The following is a 15,398-nucleotide window of genomic DNA, read 5'->3' on the forward strand; positions in this document are numbered from 1 at the left end:
GCATCTCTGGGCGCACCTGTACTGCCCAAAACCCCACCGCAGCCGGTCTGAGCCCAGGTCAGCTGCTGCGGGCTCTTGCTACAGGTCTAAAAATAGCAGCGTAGCCGTTCCCACTCAGGCTCTGAAACCCAGCGAGGCGGGTGGGACTTAGAGCCCGAGCGGGAGCAGCTCTGCTGCTATTTTTAGCCCGATAGCATGAGCCCCAGGCAGATGACCCGGGATCTAAGACTCACTGCAACTGGGATGGGTTTGGTTTTGTTTTTTGCCACGTAGACATGCCCTTTGACTGCACAGATTGCATCTCTGCAACCCCGCTGCGTGTACCAAGGCAGAGCTCTTCAGTCCGGTTTTGTTCAATATCTTCATAAATGACCTGGAGGATGGTGTGGATTGCACCCTCAGCAAGTTTGCAAATGACACTAAAGTGGGAGGAGAGGCAGATACGCTGGAGGGGAGGGATAGGCTACAGAGGGCCCTAGACAAATCAGAGGACTGGGCCAAAAGAAATCTGATGAGGTTCAACAAGGACAAGTGCAGAGTCCTGCACTTAAGACGGAAGAATCCCATGCACTGCTACAGACTAGGGACTGAATGCTTCGGCAGCAGTTCTGCAGAAAAGGACCTAGGGGTTACAGTGCACGAGAAGCTGGATATGAGTCAACAGTGTGCCCTTGTTGCCAAGAAGGCCAATGGCATTTTGGGATGTATAAGTAGGGACATTGCCAGCAGATCGAGGGACGTGATCGTTCCCCTCTATTCGACATTGGTGAGGCCTCCTCTGGAGTACTGTGTCCAGTTTTGGGCCCCACACTACAAGAAGGATGTGGAAAAATTGGAAAGAGTCCAGCGGAGGTCAACAAAAATGATGAGGGGACTGGAACACATGACTTATGAGGAGAGGCTGAGGGAACTGGGATTGTTTAGTCTGCAGAAGAGAAGAATGAGGGGGGATTTGATAGCTGCTTTCAACTACCTGAAAGGGGGTTCCATAGAGGATGGATCTAGACTGTTCTCAGTGGTAGCAGATGACAGAACAAGGAGTAATGGTCTCAAGTTGCAGTGGGGGAGATTTAAGTTGGATATTAGGAAAACCTTTTTCACTAGGAGGGTGGTGAAACAGTGGAATGCGTTACCTAGGGAGGCGGTGGAATCTCCTTCCTTAGAAGTTTTTAAGGTCAGGCTTGACAAAGCCCTGGCTGGGATGATTTAGTTGGGGATTGGTCCTGCTTTGAGCAGGGGGTTGGACTCGATGACCTCCTGAGGTCCCTTCCAACCCTGATATTCTATGATTCTATGTGAAGGGGTACTTTCTCGACTGTGCCCAGGCAGGCAGGGTCTGGATATGCAGCCAGTGGGCCACCTGCCATCGTGAAGCAGCTGCAGTCTTGTTTTTCAGATCTCCTGGAATTCCAATTTGTGGTCTATATTAGCGCCCAGGGTACAGAAATGCCTCTGCAGGGGGCATGGATGGCTTCAAGGGCCCAGGGGTTTCCTTGCCGTCTCAGGCTGCTCAGACTATGCCATGCGAACAGAGTTTCTCAGACACAGTTGGATTTTTCTGCACTAACGTGTTTCTTTCTCTGGCTCTCAGTGCTGTGGTAGAGCACACCCAGGGCTGCCTGAGTGACTCCACTATGGCTGTTACAGTCTCTTCACCCAGGACGTAAAAAAACACTACTCCCCTTCCTGCCTCTTGTCCCTGCTGTGCTCCATTCCTCGCCCACCGGAGCTCTCACTCCAGCTGTCCTTTCAGTAATTGTTCATCTGGAGTCACCAATTGGTGCAATACCTCCCGAATGTGTCCCTCGCCTGCTCTTGGTAAGCACCAAATATCTTTGCAAAGGGGGAATGAAGACATTGCAGAGTAAGCTGCTCTCGTGTGTGGCAGCCTGGAATGGCTGGTCCACCCCGTTCCCACATGTCTCCTGCTCACTTCCGGTGCAGCACTAGGATGGCATGATGGACAGCAGGAGGTGGCAGGTGCTGCAGTGTCATCTCTGAGCGAAAGCACAGCACAGCTCGCTTAGGAGAGCGTAAACCAGGGTGTAATCATTCCTGTGAGATCCGGGCATTCAAACAGTTCGGAGGATTATGGTGTGCAGCACCTCCTGGCACAGAGAATCAGCAAGGGAACCTGAGCAGCCCCAGCGATCTAGCCACGATACCTTGGTCTCCTGTACTCACTGCCTGTGATAAAGCAAGGGTGAGGGCGTTAGTAAGTGCTCAGCCTCCAGTGAGCTCTGGCTCCACTGACTTCAGGGAAAGCAACATCAGGCCAGCACAGAGCACTTCTGATCATCCCCACCCTAAATTGTCTTCCCTGTCCCCCACCCAGCTGCCAAACCTCCTACTCCCCCTGCCCCACCAGCGACTCCTGCAGTGAAGCTCTCAGTTGTCACTTTCATATTCAATTTTAAAAGCTGGCACCAACTGCCACAGAACTTTCATCCTTCTGCACAAACCCCCAAGGGCTGCAGAGGGCTTTGCTGCATAATTTAGGGGGCCGGCTTGCCACAGGGATCTGCCTGTCTGATCACAGTGCGAGGGAGGGGGGTGTGTGTGTCTCTCATGTATCTCAGTGCAGGTAAACACAGTGTCTTACAAAAAACTCTCTGGACACTTCCATACTTCTAATGCTAGGGAGAAAAAAATTCTGGCCCACAGAGGAGCTCAAATAATAACATGAGTATTAAAGTGAGCAGCACTCACCATTTCCAGTACTGAGAGCTGATTGTAATTCTGTGCTGCCATTGTTTAGCCAGCAGTACGATATCTCTCCTGCACCCTCTGGGCTTACGAACCCCCCTAGTCTTTCCCTCTGCAGCCACTGGGGGTTTGTGCAGAGGGATGAAAGTTCTGTGGTAGTTCGGTGGCAGCTTTTAAAATCAAATATGAAAGTGACCCCTGGGTTACCAACAATTGAGAGCTTCACTGCAGGAGTCGCTGGTGGGGCAGGGGGAGTAGGGGGAAGAAAGAGGTCCTTTCTTCCCACCTAACTCTAATAGATTCAGCTCCTTGAACCAAACAGCTCAGTCTATGATGGACATACAATGTTACCGTTTTTAATATTTGCATAGCCGGTCAGCTCCCCGGCCTGGGGAAGTGTCCTAGCTCATATTAATATAGCAATCTTAACCTTGAGCCTGGGTAAAGCCCCTTAGGTGTTGCTCTGTATAGGGGAGAAGTTCTTGGATGCAGGTTGAATAAGCTGTCTGGCTCACCCTGATGTTCCATGGGAGATATGGACATCACCCAGTAATACTCAGTAAGGGATTGTGCTAGGTGAGGAATGTAAAATGGCTTAGCGACTTGGTTCTAAAGGTTCTTGCCCCCTGTTCTCTGCTCCCCTAGGATCTCGTGGACTGGTACAAACCATTGCTCTGGCAGGTGGGCCATTTGGGGGAGAAATATGATGAGTGGGTGCATCAGCCTGTGGACCGGCCAATTCGCTTGTTCCACTCGGATTTCATAGAGTCCCTCTCTAAAACAGCATGGTAAGTGTTGCCTGAGGGAGGCTTGCAGCAGGTCTGGCCTTGTCTGACCCTCCCCCAGGGCTTGTGCTTCTTGGCACCTCCAAGACCAGAATCTCAATACAGACGTTCATTGTGCGACCATGTCCCCAGGGAAAGGGGAGGGAAGCTGGGCCTGTTGGATACACAGGGAGCTCCTGGGGTCCGACAGGGAAAGCCAGCTCAGTGCGGTGACTCCACAATGGGCCGAGCTCAGATAATAAGACACATCCCATCTGGGAGCTTCTTGGAGCATCCAGGGGTTGCTGGAGCCCTCGCGCTCTCTACTCTGTCACCTACTATCCTCCAGTCAATATTGTGTCCACAGTGACCATAGTGAGACTTGCTCCCGCATCCCTCAGTGCCCCTCAGGAGATGAAGCGAAGGGGAGCAGCTGCAGAGCAATGAGAAGTGCTTCCTCCACAGCATTCCTAGGATGGGAAGCAAGAGACGTGGACACTGAGCCTGAGTCTCTGCTGCAGTTGTGCACAGCCCAAGCCACTGGGCTCACTCCCCTGCAAAGCAGCCTCTGGTACCAGGGCCTGCTCCTTTAGGATGTAGGATGGCTGCCACCTAAAGCTGTTCTCCCAAATAGTTTGAATTGGGTCTCCTCCTCCCTCTCTCTGTTGAGCCTGAGCAGGAGGTGAGGGCCTATGAAGTGTAGAACAGCTAGAACGCTGGTCTTGGGGCCACTGGTACAGCTGCCCAAATATCCCCCGAAGCACGTGCCCTGTTTGGAATAGCTAAGGGCTAGTCTGCACTAGATACGCCACAGTGGCCCAGCTGCACTGATGCAGCGCATCTGGGGAGGACGCTGGATGCTGATGGGAGAGAGCTCTCCTGCTGGTGCAAGAACTCCACTCCCAGGAGAGGCAGTAGCTACGTCTGCAGGAGAAGCTCTCCTGCCGACATAGCACTGTCCACACTGGCGCTTAGTTCAGTGTAAATTACGTCACTCAGGGGTGCGGCTTGTTCCCATTCCTGAGTGACATACGTTCTACCAATACCAGTGGTAGTGTGCACAAGCCCTAAGTTTGCCGTAGAGCATGGAGAAGGCTTGTGAATTTGCTCAAACGAATTCCTCTCTTCCACCCTCTAGGTACATCGTTATCATGGTGTGGATCCCCGTGGTGCTGTATCTCAGCTGGTTCTGCTACACATCTCTTGCGCAGGGAACTACCAGACTCTTCTCGTCATTCACAACAGGTACTCAACTCCAGCACGGTTCCACCTGTCCCTGTCTAATCCGGGTCCCTTAAGTCCCGGAAAGGCGATTGCACTCACCTGCATCCTAGCAGTCCTGCTTTCCTGATGGGAGTCACTAGCATGTACTTTGGCACAAGCTATCCCACTAGCATGAAGGGGTCAAATCTGTGCGTGTGCAGGGCCATGGGGATGGGGGGCTGGCTGGCTTGCTTTCCACCATCCCACCACACTGGTGCATGTTTGAAGCTACAATTAGTTGCATGGAACAGTAGCAAATTAACCCTTTTTGTCAAGTACAGCGTTAGAAATAACATCCGGTCTCCTTTAAACCCAGTCACAGCCATGGTTGCCTGCATCCATCCCACGCTCTGGGCTAAGTGTTACAGCTGGTGAGCAGCACCAGATCACTGGCTTGCTGCAGAAGTCCGGTTGCTGGGGGCTGTGGTCTGGGGCAGCTGTAATCCATCCATCACGGTGGTGCTTTTGGGCAAGGCATATCAGAGGAAGAAAATATTGTACCAGTCCAGTGACTTGTGCCAAGCGCGCAACGCTTCTCTGTCGTCTGTCCAGCCCCCAAAGCTTCCTACCGAGCGCAAGCCCATGGGCTGCAGCGCTGGAGCCAGATTCGGCTCCTGTGGTGCTTCACTCCAGACACACCCGGCAGGCCTGCATTATCCAGCTCCCTATGGCCGGATCCTGAGCAAAGATGCAAGCCATTTCCTCTTTGGCCCACTTTACTAGAACACCTTGTCTAGCCCTTCCGGGTGCCTCTACACAGTAGGGGGGAGATGTAATTCCAGGTTGGGGAAACACTCACGCGCTAACTCTGCTGGAGCTACCATGCTGAAAATAGCAGCAGGCACCCAAGTACAGTCCCGTCTGACCCTGTAAATAGTGGCGTCTCTGTAACTTGAAATCTTGGTTATTTTTAGTAAAAGTCACGGACAGATCACGGGTAATATGCAAAAGTTCACAGAGCCCATGACTGTCCATGACTTTACTAAAAATAACTGGGGGACAAGGCTAGGTAGGGGGGAGGAATGGAGCCCCGTGGGGGGGACTGACAGGCCAAGCCTCCCCCCCACCACGCCATAGCAAGGGGCACAGCCCCAGTTCCAGCAGGGGACGGAGCCGGGGGGGGGTGGGAGGGAACAGCCACCGCTCTGGAGCTGGCTGCAGCTGCAGGATGGGTGCATGGCTCCAGCTGCAGCCCCCACCAAGCCCAGGATGGTGTGGGGCTGCAGCTCCTGGCGGAAGCCGCGGGACTGGGGCTGCAGGGTCCTGGTTCTAGCCAACCCCAGTTGCAGGGCATGGGTGTGCGCCTCTGCCTCCTGAAGTCCTAGAAGTCCCAGAGGTCCGGTTAAGTCACAGAATCCATGACTGCCGTGATCGCCATGATTAAATCGTAGCCTTATTCCTAGTAGGAACTGGAGACAAGCTCCTGGGAGGAGTTTGCAACAATTCCAGCATGGACACTGTCTAGTTATCTTTACAAGGAAAAAGGCAAGAAATTCAGCTGCATAAAAGCTGAGATTCCACTTTTTTGGGGTCCCCCAAATGAAGGGGACCCACAACTATGGCGCTTTGGGGGCTGCAGAGACCATCTCCAGTGGCCTTTAACCTGCTGTGGGGCATGCTGCTCGCAACTCATCCTTGCCCACTTCTGCAGCTGAATAGAAGCAAAAGAAACAGCCAGCGCTGTAAGTCTGCAGCCCTGCTCGGTTGTTCAACAAGCCCATCCGCAGTGCTGCTGGTGCTGGACAAGCCTCGCACAGTGCGTGGCTTGTTTGTGTGAAATCCCCCACTGGCCACCCTCCTGCCAGCAACAATTGCAGCCAGACCATGTTGCCGCCTTTGTTTCCAATGTGCTGTTTTCCTCCCTGAGCTGCATTCCTTTGGAGATGCTACTTGGTACCAGCGTGGGCTGTGGCCAGGGGCGGCTGAACAGCAGGGGGAGGCTGGAGGGGGCGCTCCTCCTCCTCCTCCTCTTGGCAGGCTGACCTGGTGTCATATGGCCATGCCCCACCAGAGCCTGCCGTGGTGGCGCGGGTGCAACTCAGTGAGCTGGAGGGGGCACTGCATTTGGAGAAGATCATTGGCAAATGCTGTTAGCTGGGGTCTTAAAGGGACCCCTTCAGCTTGGAATCGAGGGGGGTTTGGGGGTTTTTTGTTTTTTTTAAAAGCTAGTCAAAAGTAGCTTGAAGTGCTGCCCCTGTGCCCCACCTCCAGCCGGCCTTTGCGCCTTTGTTATGAACAATCGCGTTTATGGCAGCAGTGCCCAAGGGCCAGCTAAGAACAGGCCCTCACTGTGCCAGGTGCTGTACAAACACAGTAGCAGACAGTCTCTGCCCTGCAGCGCTTACAGCCGAAATAGACCAGGCAAATGCGGGTGGGGGAAGGGCTAGAACACATGAGCAGGGTGAACAGTGCGATGGCAGCCTAGAGCAGGGTAATGCCATAATTGTTATTATTTTAGGGACTGGGGGATCAGCTAAATGGAAAGAGCAGGGACAGGGCAAGAGCCAGAGCCTGAGAAGGGCAGATGTGAAATGAAGCTGTGGTGAAAAGACCATGAGGCAGGGAACAGCTTGGTGCAAACAGCCAGTGACGCAGGGCTCAGGAAGTCCAGTCAAACCTGTAGCTAGATCTCCGCCTGTTGAGAGGATCCAAGTGCCCTGCATTAGGAGCCAGCCAGGAGGGGCAGCAGCAGCTCTTGCCAAGGCTTTGTGACACGAAGCAGACTTCCTCATGTGTGTCTGTTGGTGCCCCCCGCCCGCTGCAGTGTTCGCTCTGCTGTGCTCTCTGCTGGGTTAGGGAGAGCTAGGGAGAGCACCGCTACGCATTCGCAGAGTCACCTGGGCAACCGATTTGTTCTGGGTTGAGGCTTTCTCCCCTTCTTCCCCCCCTCGTCCCCAAAGCTAATTGTGAGTCTTCTGTGCCGTTGGCTGAGGCCTGATCTGTGACAGGTCGTCCGTCACAAGAGGAGGGGCTTGTCACACGCCCATTTTAAAGATCTGAAGTGTCAGACCAGTAGTAGTCGGATTCCTGGCCTCAGCTGGTAGCAAGTTGAACAGTCTGTGTCGGTGGGCGGGGGTTACCTTGTTCCTTTTTCAGTAAGAACTGCTGTCTGCAGGAAGCATCCCCTAGGGAACGGGGCTGGGGGGCACCGTGGGAGCATACTCCAGGCTGAGACTGAGGGCTGCGTGTGTCACTAGAAGTACGAACTACAGCAGCATTTAGTGGGGAAGTGGGTAGGTACCGCATGGCCCGAGTGCTAGGGACTCTCACTATAATCCAGTGAACATCCCCCCCGCACACACAGCCCAAGGAGCTAGCTTTGCTTCTGCAGAGTAAATGACTGGGGATCATACGAAGATGCGTGTTTGAGCCACACCATGGGAAAACAGCCCTCCCATTGATGTGCTCTGCCTAGCTCCCGGCGTCCTGATAGAGGCAGATCTGTCTATGGAACAATGGGAAAGCGCTCCAGCCTGGCAGCAGCCTCCATGCCACCTTCCCCTTCAATGCCCAGAGAAGATGATGGCAGAAGCATCAGCTGCTCAATTAAAATTCTGGCTTGGGGGTAGGGGGTTCAGTCTGAGCTGGGAGACTCCCTGGTGCAGATGGTGGTTCTGCTGCTGGAAGCAGATTGAGAGGGGCTCTGGCCCTTTCTAATGCGAGGGGTATCAGGAAGTAAGGGGGGGTGAAGGAGCCAGAGGGTGCAATGGGCAGGGCGCAGGGGGTGCGAGGGAAGAGATGGGGTGTGCTGGCAGAGTCTGGAGAGAGGAGGAGATGCGGAAGGAATGGAGATCACTGAAAGCATCTGAGCCCCAGGGACAGGGCGGGTGGACATGGTCAGTGCTGCTCAAGGGGAGGAGGAGAATCTTGACGACAGCATTTGGAGGGTGGAGAACTGAGAAACCAGAGGTGTTTGCAGTGGCCAAGTCAAGAAATGACCCATGGCCATGAAGCAGGCTTTAGCAGTAAGGCTAGCTTATTGCCGGAACAGAGCCTGGCTGGCAGGGGAGAGGAGAGGAGACTCCTGGCTCTCCAAGAGGGTCTGGATGGATATGTCTGAAGCTGCTAAAGGGGAAATACAATAAATCTGGGAAGTACAAAGTAAATGTGACGTGATCCCCTATCTTGCTTGCTAGCAGTGGTAGTGATGCATGGTTGCTGATAGCTGCATGTCTCCTTGTCATGTAGAGTATTCCATCCCTGTGCACAAGTACTTCTTCCCATTCATCTTCGTGCTGGGAATGTGTCTGTGGTCCTTAGTAGAGTATCTCATCCATCGGTTTCTCTTCCACATGAAGCCTCCTGCTAGTAACTATTATCTCATCACACTGCATTTCTTGTTGCACGGCCAGCATCACAAGGTGAGTAGTGCTCACCCCTGCTTGCAATGTAGGGAGAGACACAACGGATCTCTGGAGATAACAGGCTCGGGCATGGGAATTGTGGAACCTAGTCATGCATGTCAGTGACTCGTGTCCTCTCTCTGCTTAGAAAAGGAGCACCGCCCAGTGCTATTACACTTGCCCAGAGCAACGGTTTTGCCACGAAAGCTAAAATTCAAGGTCTGACTGACATTGCAGAGCCGTGCTTAGACACGCACAGGGCCAGCTCCAGTGGCAACCTGCCAGTCTCTTGGCACGTGGCATTTCAAGCCATATGCAGCAGGACTCCAGATGTAGGGGCGTTTGCCTGGAGTTTCTCAATGGTGACTGGAAACGCTTTAGCACCTGTGAAACCTGCAGACGCAGGGTTGTTTCTCAATGACTCAAAGCAGGGTGAGGCGCCATGTCCCTTCTAAGACAGTAGATGCTTTAGCCCTAGTGATGGGGAAATGCGGAAGCCTTGAGTCTTGTCGGATAACTAGAAGTTGGGCGAGTTGATTTGTGATTTAATATCCCAAATCCATGAATGCAGTGCCAGCTCCTTGGCTGGTGGAAATCAACGTCACTCGATTGAACTCCAAGGAGCCATGCCAGTCTGCACCAGGTAGGGGTCTGACCAAGTTGAGACTTAGATGGTTAAAAGTAGCTTTTAACAAACTTACCCTTCTGTGGGCACCTGAGCTGCCTTGGCAACCTCTAGCTTTGTTAGTGTTGGGAATGGTGGCAGAGTAGCTTTAGAAGAGGCCACTGCTGCAGCTAGAAGAACCCTAACCCCCTGAAAGGCGGAGGGGCCAAGATCCAAATCAGCTTCCCCTGGGAGCTGGCCAGCGTAGCCAATCTACCGCCCCTGCACCTGCAACAGGCGCTAGTAGACGCTTCTGACGCTGCTGACGCTGCTCGGAAGCTCCCTCATGATGCCTTAAACACAGCTCCTTTGACCGGTGAGGGGCTCCACCGTAGCTGGTTGTAGACCACAGGAGCAGAGGCAGATGTGTTTGTAGCTTCTGATCTGATGCTAATTGTTCATATTGCCCCCTCTCTCTCTCTGGGTCGCTTGAACCAGGAGAGTGTCCCACCTGGATTCCTTAAACGCGCTAGGAACTCACCCTGCCCATTGTGCTCCTCTGCTTACAGTCTCCATTCGACAGCTCCCGTCTGGTCTTCCCTCCCGTGCCTGCATCGCTGGTGATCGGGTTTTTCTACACTCTCTTGCGCCTGCTCCTGCCTGAAGCAGTCGGCATTTCCATGTTCGTTGGCGGGCTGTTTGGTTACGTCGTCTACGACATGACTCATTACTATCTGCACTATGGCTCGCCAAAGAAAGGCACCTACCTGTATGGACTGAAGGCTTATCATGTGAAGCACCATTTCGAACACCAAAAATCAGGTACCTGCCCCTTTCCCCTCCTTCCCGCTGTGCCTCGGAACAGACACGCGGCCAGCGAACACCACTGATCCCCAGGGAGCCTGAGACCACATGGCTGAGCCGAGGTCAGACTGTGCTCGTTAGGTCTGCATCATCCATGCCTTGGGGCTGGGGATGGCGTGTCTCTGAACCATTGTTCATCTCCTAACCCCCCCCAGTCTTTGCTCTTCTCCCTGAGTCAACTGGAGCTCCACGCCTGTGTGCGTAAACCTCCTGGAGACTTAAAACTGGCCCCACGCTTTTAATCACAGGGGCCTAACTTTCAGTACCCAAAGCCACATTTAGGCAAAGAAAAACATGGCCTGATCCTCACAGATTCTGAGCCCTGGCAGCCCCTACTGGGGTCAAGAAAAGCTGCAAGTTCTCAGCAACCACTTATTGTGGTGCCTAAATGTGGCCGTGGGTACCTAAAGTTAGGCACATCTGATTAAAAGCATGGGCCCAGTTTTGAGTTTCCAGGAGATTTACACATGCAGCGGAGAAGTTGAATCGGACTCAGTGGAGGCGTTCCAGACTGGCGGTTATGGCTCTGACACACACACACCACACCCCACCATGGGTTTGCAAATGGTGGTGGTACCTTCTCTTGTCAGTCCGTTTTCCTCCAGTTACTGTCTGACGTGTGAAGAAAACGTGGGATGCTTTTTCCCCCTCTTGATTCACGTTAATCAGGGCTGAAATCAAGCTCAGGAAATTCCAGTGCATATGGCTGACTCTACTGAGCCTTAACTCTGCCCCGTGTGTATGTGCCTTGAAATAGTCTTAATACTGCACAGTATATGAGCACATGGTTAAAAATTAAGACAAGTTGTGTACTTGAGTCGTAAAACTTACTTTGATTTATTAAATGTGCGGTTTTAATACTCTACAATTACATACAAACATATATAAAAAATTAATTTGAATCAGTTGCAAACAGATGCTTCCTAGTCTACCAAGAATCCTATTTCAGAGCTTTTTACATTTGAAACAAGCCTTAGCTACTCCCTTGTGTGTGCAGACATAGGTAACAGGGCCTGTGCACAGATGCACACGTGTACCTGAAGTTGTAGAAAGTTTCCTTGTTACCAGAGCCCTAGTATGCGAGGTGAAGTTGAGCTTGTGTGATTCTATTGGTGTAAGAGGGCGGAGTTAAAGTGGTGCATTCAGCCGTGACTTCTGCACTTGGGAGGATTTTAAGCCTGTAAATGAAGCTATGGTCATGTAGAGGCTGGGTGGATTTCAATAATGTTCCTCTTTGTTAGAAATTAAGCCATCTAGTCAGCTGCAGCTCTGCAAGGGCTTGACAGGTATGTGGATGGGAAAATCTAGGTGCTGAGAAGTGTGTCCAAAGGTTTTAAGAAGTAGGTGCTGCTTTCTGAATTGGCACTAAAATGCAGCAGTGCTAAGGGCACTCTCCCACTGGGCTTGTAGCCTTTCTGATGGGGTATAAGGCAAGTCCTGACTGCTTCTGGTAATTAAAGCACCTGTTTAAATGTTAGGCAGGGGTCAGGGTGTTGGCCCCAACGACCGGTTAAAATAGCCCTTTGGATGACTAGTCTGTCATGCTAAATTTCCACCTGTAACTTCGCTTGGGTTTTTGTAGAGTTCACTTCCTGCTAAACTGCTGTGTGAATCAGCTGCTGCACTCTTCCGCAGAGGTGGCTGCATTTCAGTGGTGGGAGAAGGACCCAATCCTCTAACAAATTTTTGTTAAAGCTCTGAGGTTACGTCTCCTCTGAGCACTCTTTATAGGGATGTGTCGAGTACATACACTGCATGCCCCACTCGTCCACGCACAAAGAGCAGTGTAGATGCTGCCGGTGCTGGAGCCGGAGCCTTTCCTCGCTGCCTCCCCCATGCCAAAGCCTTTCACTGACCCATGTAGCTACACGCCGCAGTGACAAACAAGATGCATCCACGCTGTGGTGTGAAGCTACATATGTCCCATGTGCTGCGGCCGCTGGTGGTGTGCACTGTAGATGTAGCCTGCCACTGTTTCAATTAGGGTGAAAGGTTCTTATAGAAATTAAAGCTCAGATGTAGCCTGCAGCATGGAGTATGAGGCTTATATCCTCGGGCATTGCCTAGCCAGCATTATCTGACCAGCCCTGGGCTCTCTGCATCTTCCTCTTCCATTAGCCAGTAAGGATGCGCTACCCGAGCTGCCTGCAGGATATGCAGATAGAGAGGCACATCCCTACTGCCTCATGCTGGGGGAAAGGTCAGGGTCCAGGGTACCCCTTTCTGCTTCTCCAGTGATCCTTGGCCCAGGAGCGCAGCAGTTATCTCCATTTTCCAGATGGGGAAACTGAGGCACACTGGGATTAAATGATTTTCCCAAGGCTACACTGTCCCCACAGTACAGGCACCCTAAAACCATGCTGCTCATGCCATGCTCTGCGGCGGGGCCGAGGTCTCCAGACAGGCAGGAGAAAAGTGCTGTACATAGGGTAGCTGTTGCCGTCCTGACGGCAGGACATTGGCTGCAAATGCTCCCCTCCCACAGGCAGCTGGCCCCTGCGCTCCTCCCCTCTCCTGAGGCCGTGGGTTCTCTGATCCATGCAGCGCTCGCGGTCGGGGGCTGTTTCTAGAGGAGACCTGGGTTGTTCAGGTTGGCAAGGGTTGGCTGTGTTAGTGGTGACCCGTTTGGGGCCCAGAGGGAGGGAGGTGGTCCCTCCTCTGCTTCTCATTCCATGGCTGCTTTTAGTCACCAACGTGCTTAAAAACCCTCCAGCTTTCCCCAGGAACTCCTGCAATTCCCTGGAAACGCTCTGCCTCTCCCGCTGTCCAAGCAGAGCCCCAAAGGCCAGTGCTGGATTTTAAAAAAACTCCCTTGCATCTTACCAGTGTCTCTTTCAAATGGAATGAATTCCATAAACCAAAGGTATTCCTCCCCATTAGCAAGGCCTTAGTCCCCTTACAGCCCTCGCTCCACTGGGAGCGGTGGGGAGCGTGGAGGCCCAGCCCTGTACACTAGTCCAGTGCAGAATATTCATTGGGTATTGTGAGTAACCATGGCACAGAAGATGCAGTGGCATGAACCCTGACGCCGGCTAGCAACCCACGCACATACGCAGGATCCCCAGTGGGCTCATGGGCCTGGAGCATGGGAGGATCTGTACTAAATTTAATATTAATCTTCAAATGCAAAATGAGCAAACACTCTGGATGGTGCCCCAGCGCTCTGCCGTGTTCAGCAAAGCAGCAATGATCCTTGGAGCAGCACTCAACAGCACTCAGACATGCCTGCATTTGGTGGGGGGACTAGTGCTCATGCAGCTTTCTGAGCTATGGCTCCTTCTCCCACCACTGAAATGCAACCACCTCTGAGGGAGAGTGCAGCAGCTGATGCACACAGCAGTTTAGGCAGGAAGTGAACACTACAAAACCCAGTTGAAGATACGGATGGAAATTTAGCATGACAGACTGGTGCAGAGCACTTGTTGCCACAGCTTCCCTGACTGTCGATACTGAATATCTAGTTGGGGGGAGGGCGGGAGATGCAGCCGATTTCATAATGTTTTCCCTCCCTCCGCCTGAGCCAGGAAAACCCCTTCCAAACAGGAGCCACCACATACGGTGCCTGTGCCAGGTAAACATTCTCTGGGAATGCACAGGGACCTGGCACCAGCGTGGGCAGCTCACCCCTTGCTCCTGGGAGCTGGCAGTGTGAGGGAAATGTCCCCGAGATGCTGTGTCAGAGAAGGCTCAGACTGACAGCTGCTCCTAGGCAGCTCACACTTGGGGGCTGAGGCGCGCGGGCCTGACTCCCCTCCCATCGCCTTGGCGGCCCAGCACTTCGGTTGTTACTTGCCTCAGAATCCGCTGGTGGCTGCAGTTAGTCTAAATTCGCCTCTGAGGAGCAGCGGCATTCCACCCAGAATGCACCTGGCCTGGGGTCACCATATACTGACCCAGGGTCTGTGCTCCCTGGGCGTCTCCGCTCTCACTGACTGAGGCGGGGTGGGCAGGGGTCCTAATGGGACAATTCCTAGTTCAGCGGGATCTTGGGCGAGTTCCTAACTCTATCCTGTGCCTCCCAGGCTCTACAATGGGGACCCTTCCCCACCACTCGGGCTCCATTAATGACAGTGAGGTGCTCAGACAAGAAATGACGAGGGCCATATAAGACAGGTCAGGTGACCCTTTTTTGAATGCCAATTCACACAGCCTTTCTCTCTCCTCTCCTGCCTCTTCCCCCAAGGCTTTGGCATCACTAGTAAATTTTGGGACCGTCCATTTAAAACACTAATCCCGGAGGAAACCTTTGAGGAAGAGGATTAACATCCGTGGCTCCCCCGCTTGGCATCTGGTTCCCGTGTCCCTGGTGCATCACGCTGCCACCTCCCTTTCCACCAGCCGCAGGACGTCGGGAGGGCGCCCACCTTTGTAGAACTGAATGACTGGGAGTAAAAGCCCCTTGACCGCAGAGGGAGAAGACTGCCCTGTGTTGCTGGCTTTTGTCGCTTCAACCTCACGGCACTCTGCCTGGCTCCTGGGAGGTAAAGGCAGGTATTTGTCCCAAGAGGGATCTGCACAGCGTTCTCTAATGATGCTTGAAAGGTTGTCACACCACTCAGTGTGGAGGAGCAACTTTGTGTTTTTGCAGTGAGTCTGCCAGGAGACAAGGTGGCTGCTGTGTAAACGCTCTGGGTTTCTTTTGCTCTGAGCTCGTCAGCAAGGAGGGAGGGAGGAGTGGGGACAAGAACTAACTGCCAAGCCAAGAGGTGCATCTAAACTATCCCAGCAACCTGCCTTGTAAACACCAGAGCAGGCTGCAGCCAGGGAGACTTCGGATCCCATGATGCACTGCACTCAACATCAGACTGTCCTGGCCCAGTGCTGACCTGGCTCTGGTCAAGGGGAAGCATTGCA

At 53.0% G+C, this 15,398-nt stretch overlaps 1 protein-coding gene across 1 annotated transcript in view; it reads left to right on the forward strand.

Annotated features, from left to right (window-relative positions):
• The window catches only part of FA2H (fatty acid 2-hydroxylase), a 74,262-nt gene extending 59,455 nt beyond the window's left edge, over nt 1–14,807 (forward strand). Inside the window, exons 3-7 of the mRNA XM_077831342.1 lie at nt 3,352–3,494; nt 4,609–4,715; nt 8,922–9,094; nt 10,250–10,502; nt 14,728–14,807. Coding sequence (XP_077687468.1) covers nt 3,352–3,494; nt 4,609–4,715; nt 8,922–9,094; nt 10,250–10,502; nt 14,728–14,807 — 756 coding nt within the window. The remainder of the gene's footprint in view (nt 1–3,351; nt 3,495–4,608; nt 4,716–8,921; nt 9,095–10,249; nt 10,503–14,727) is intronic.
• Nucleotides 14,808–15,398: the final 591 nt, after the last annotated feature.

The sequence above is a fragment of the Eretmochelys imbricata genome, chromosome 12, assembly GCF_965152235.1.
Source record: "Eretmochelys imbricata isolate rEreImb1 chromosome 12, rEreImb1.hap1, whole genome shotgun sequence".
Lineage (NCBI taxonomy): Eukaryota > Metazoa > Chordata > Testudines > Cheloniidae > Eretmochelys > Eretmochelys imbricata.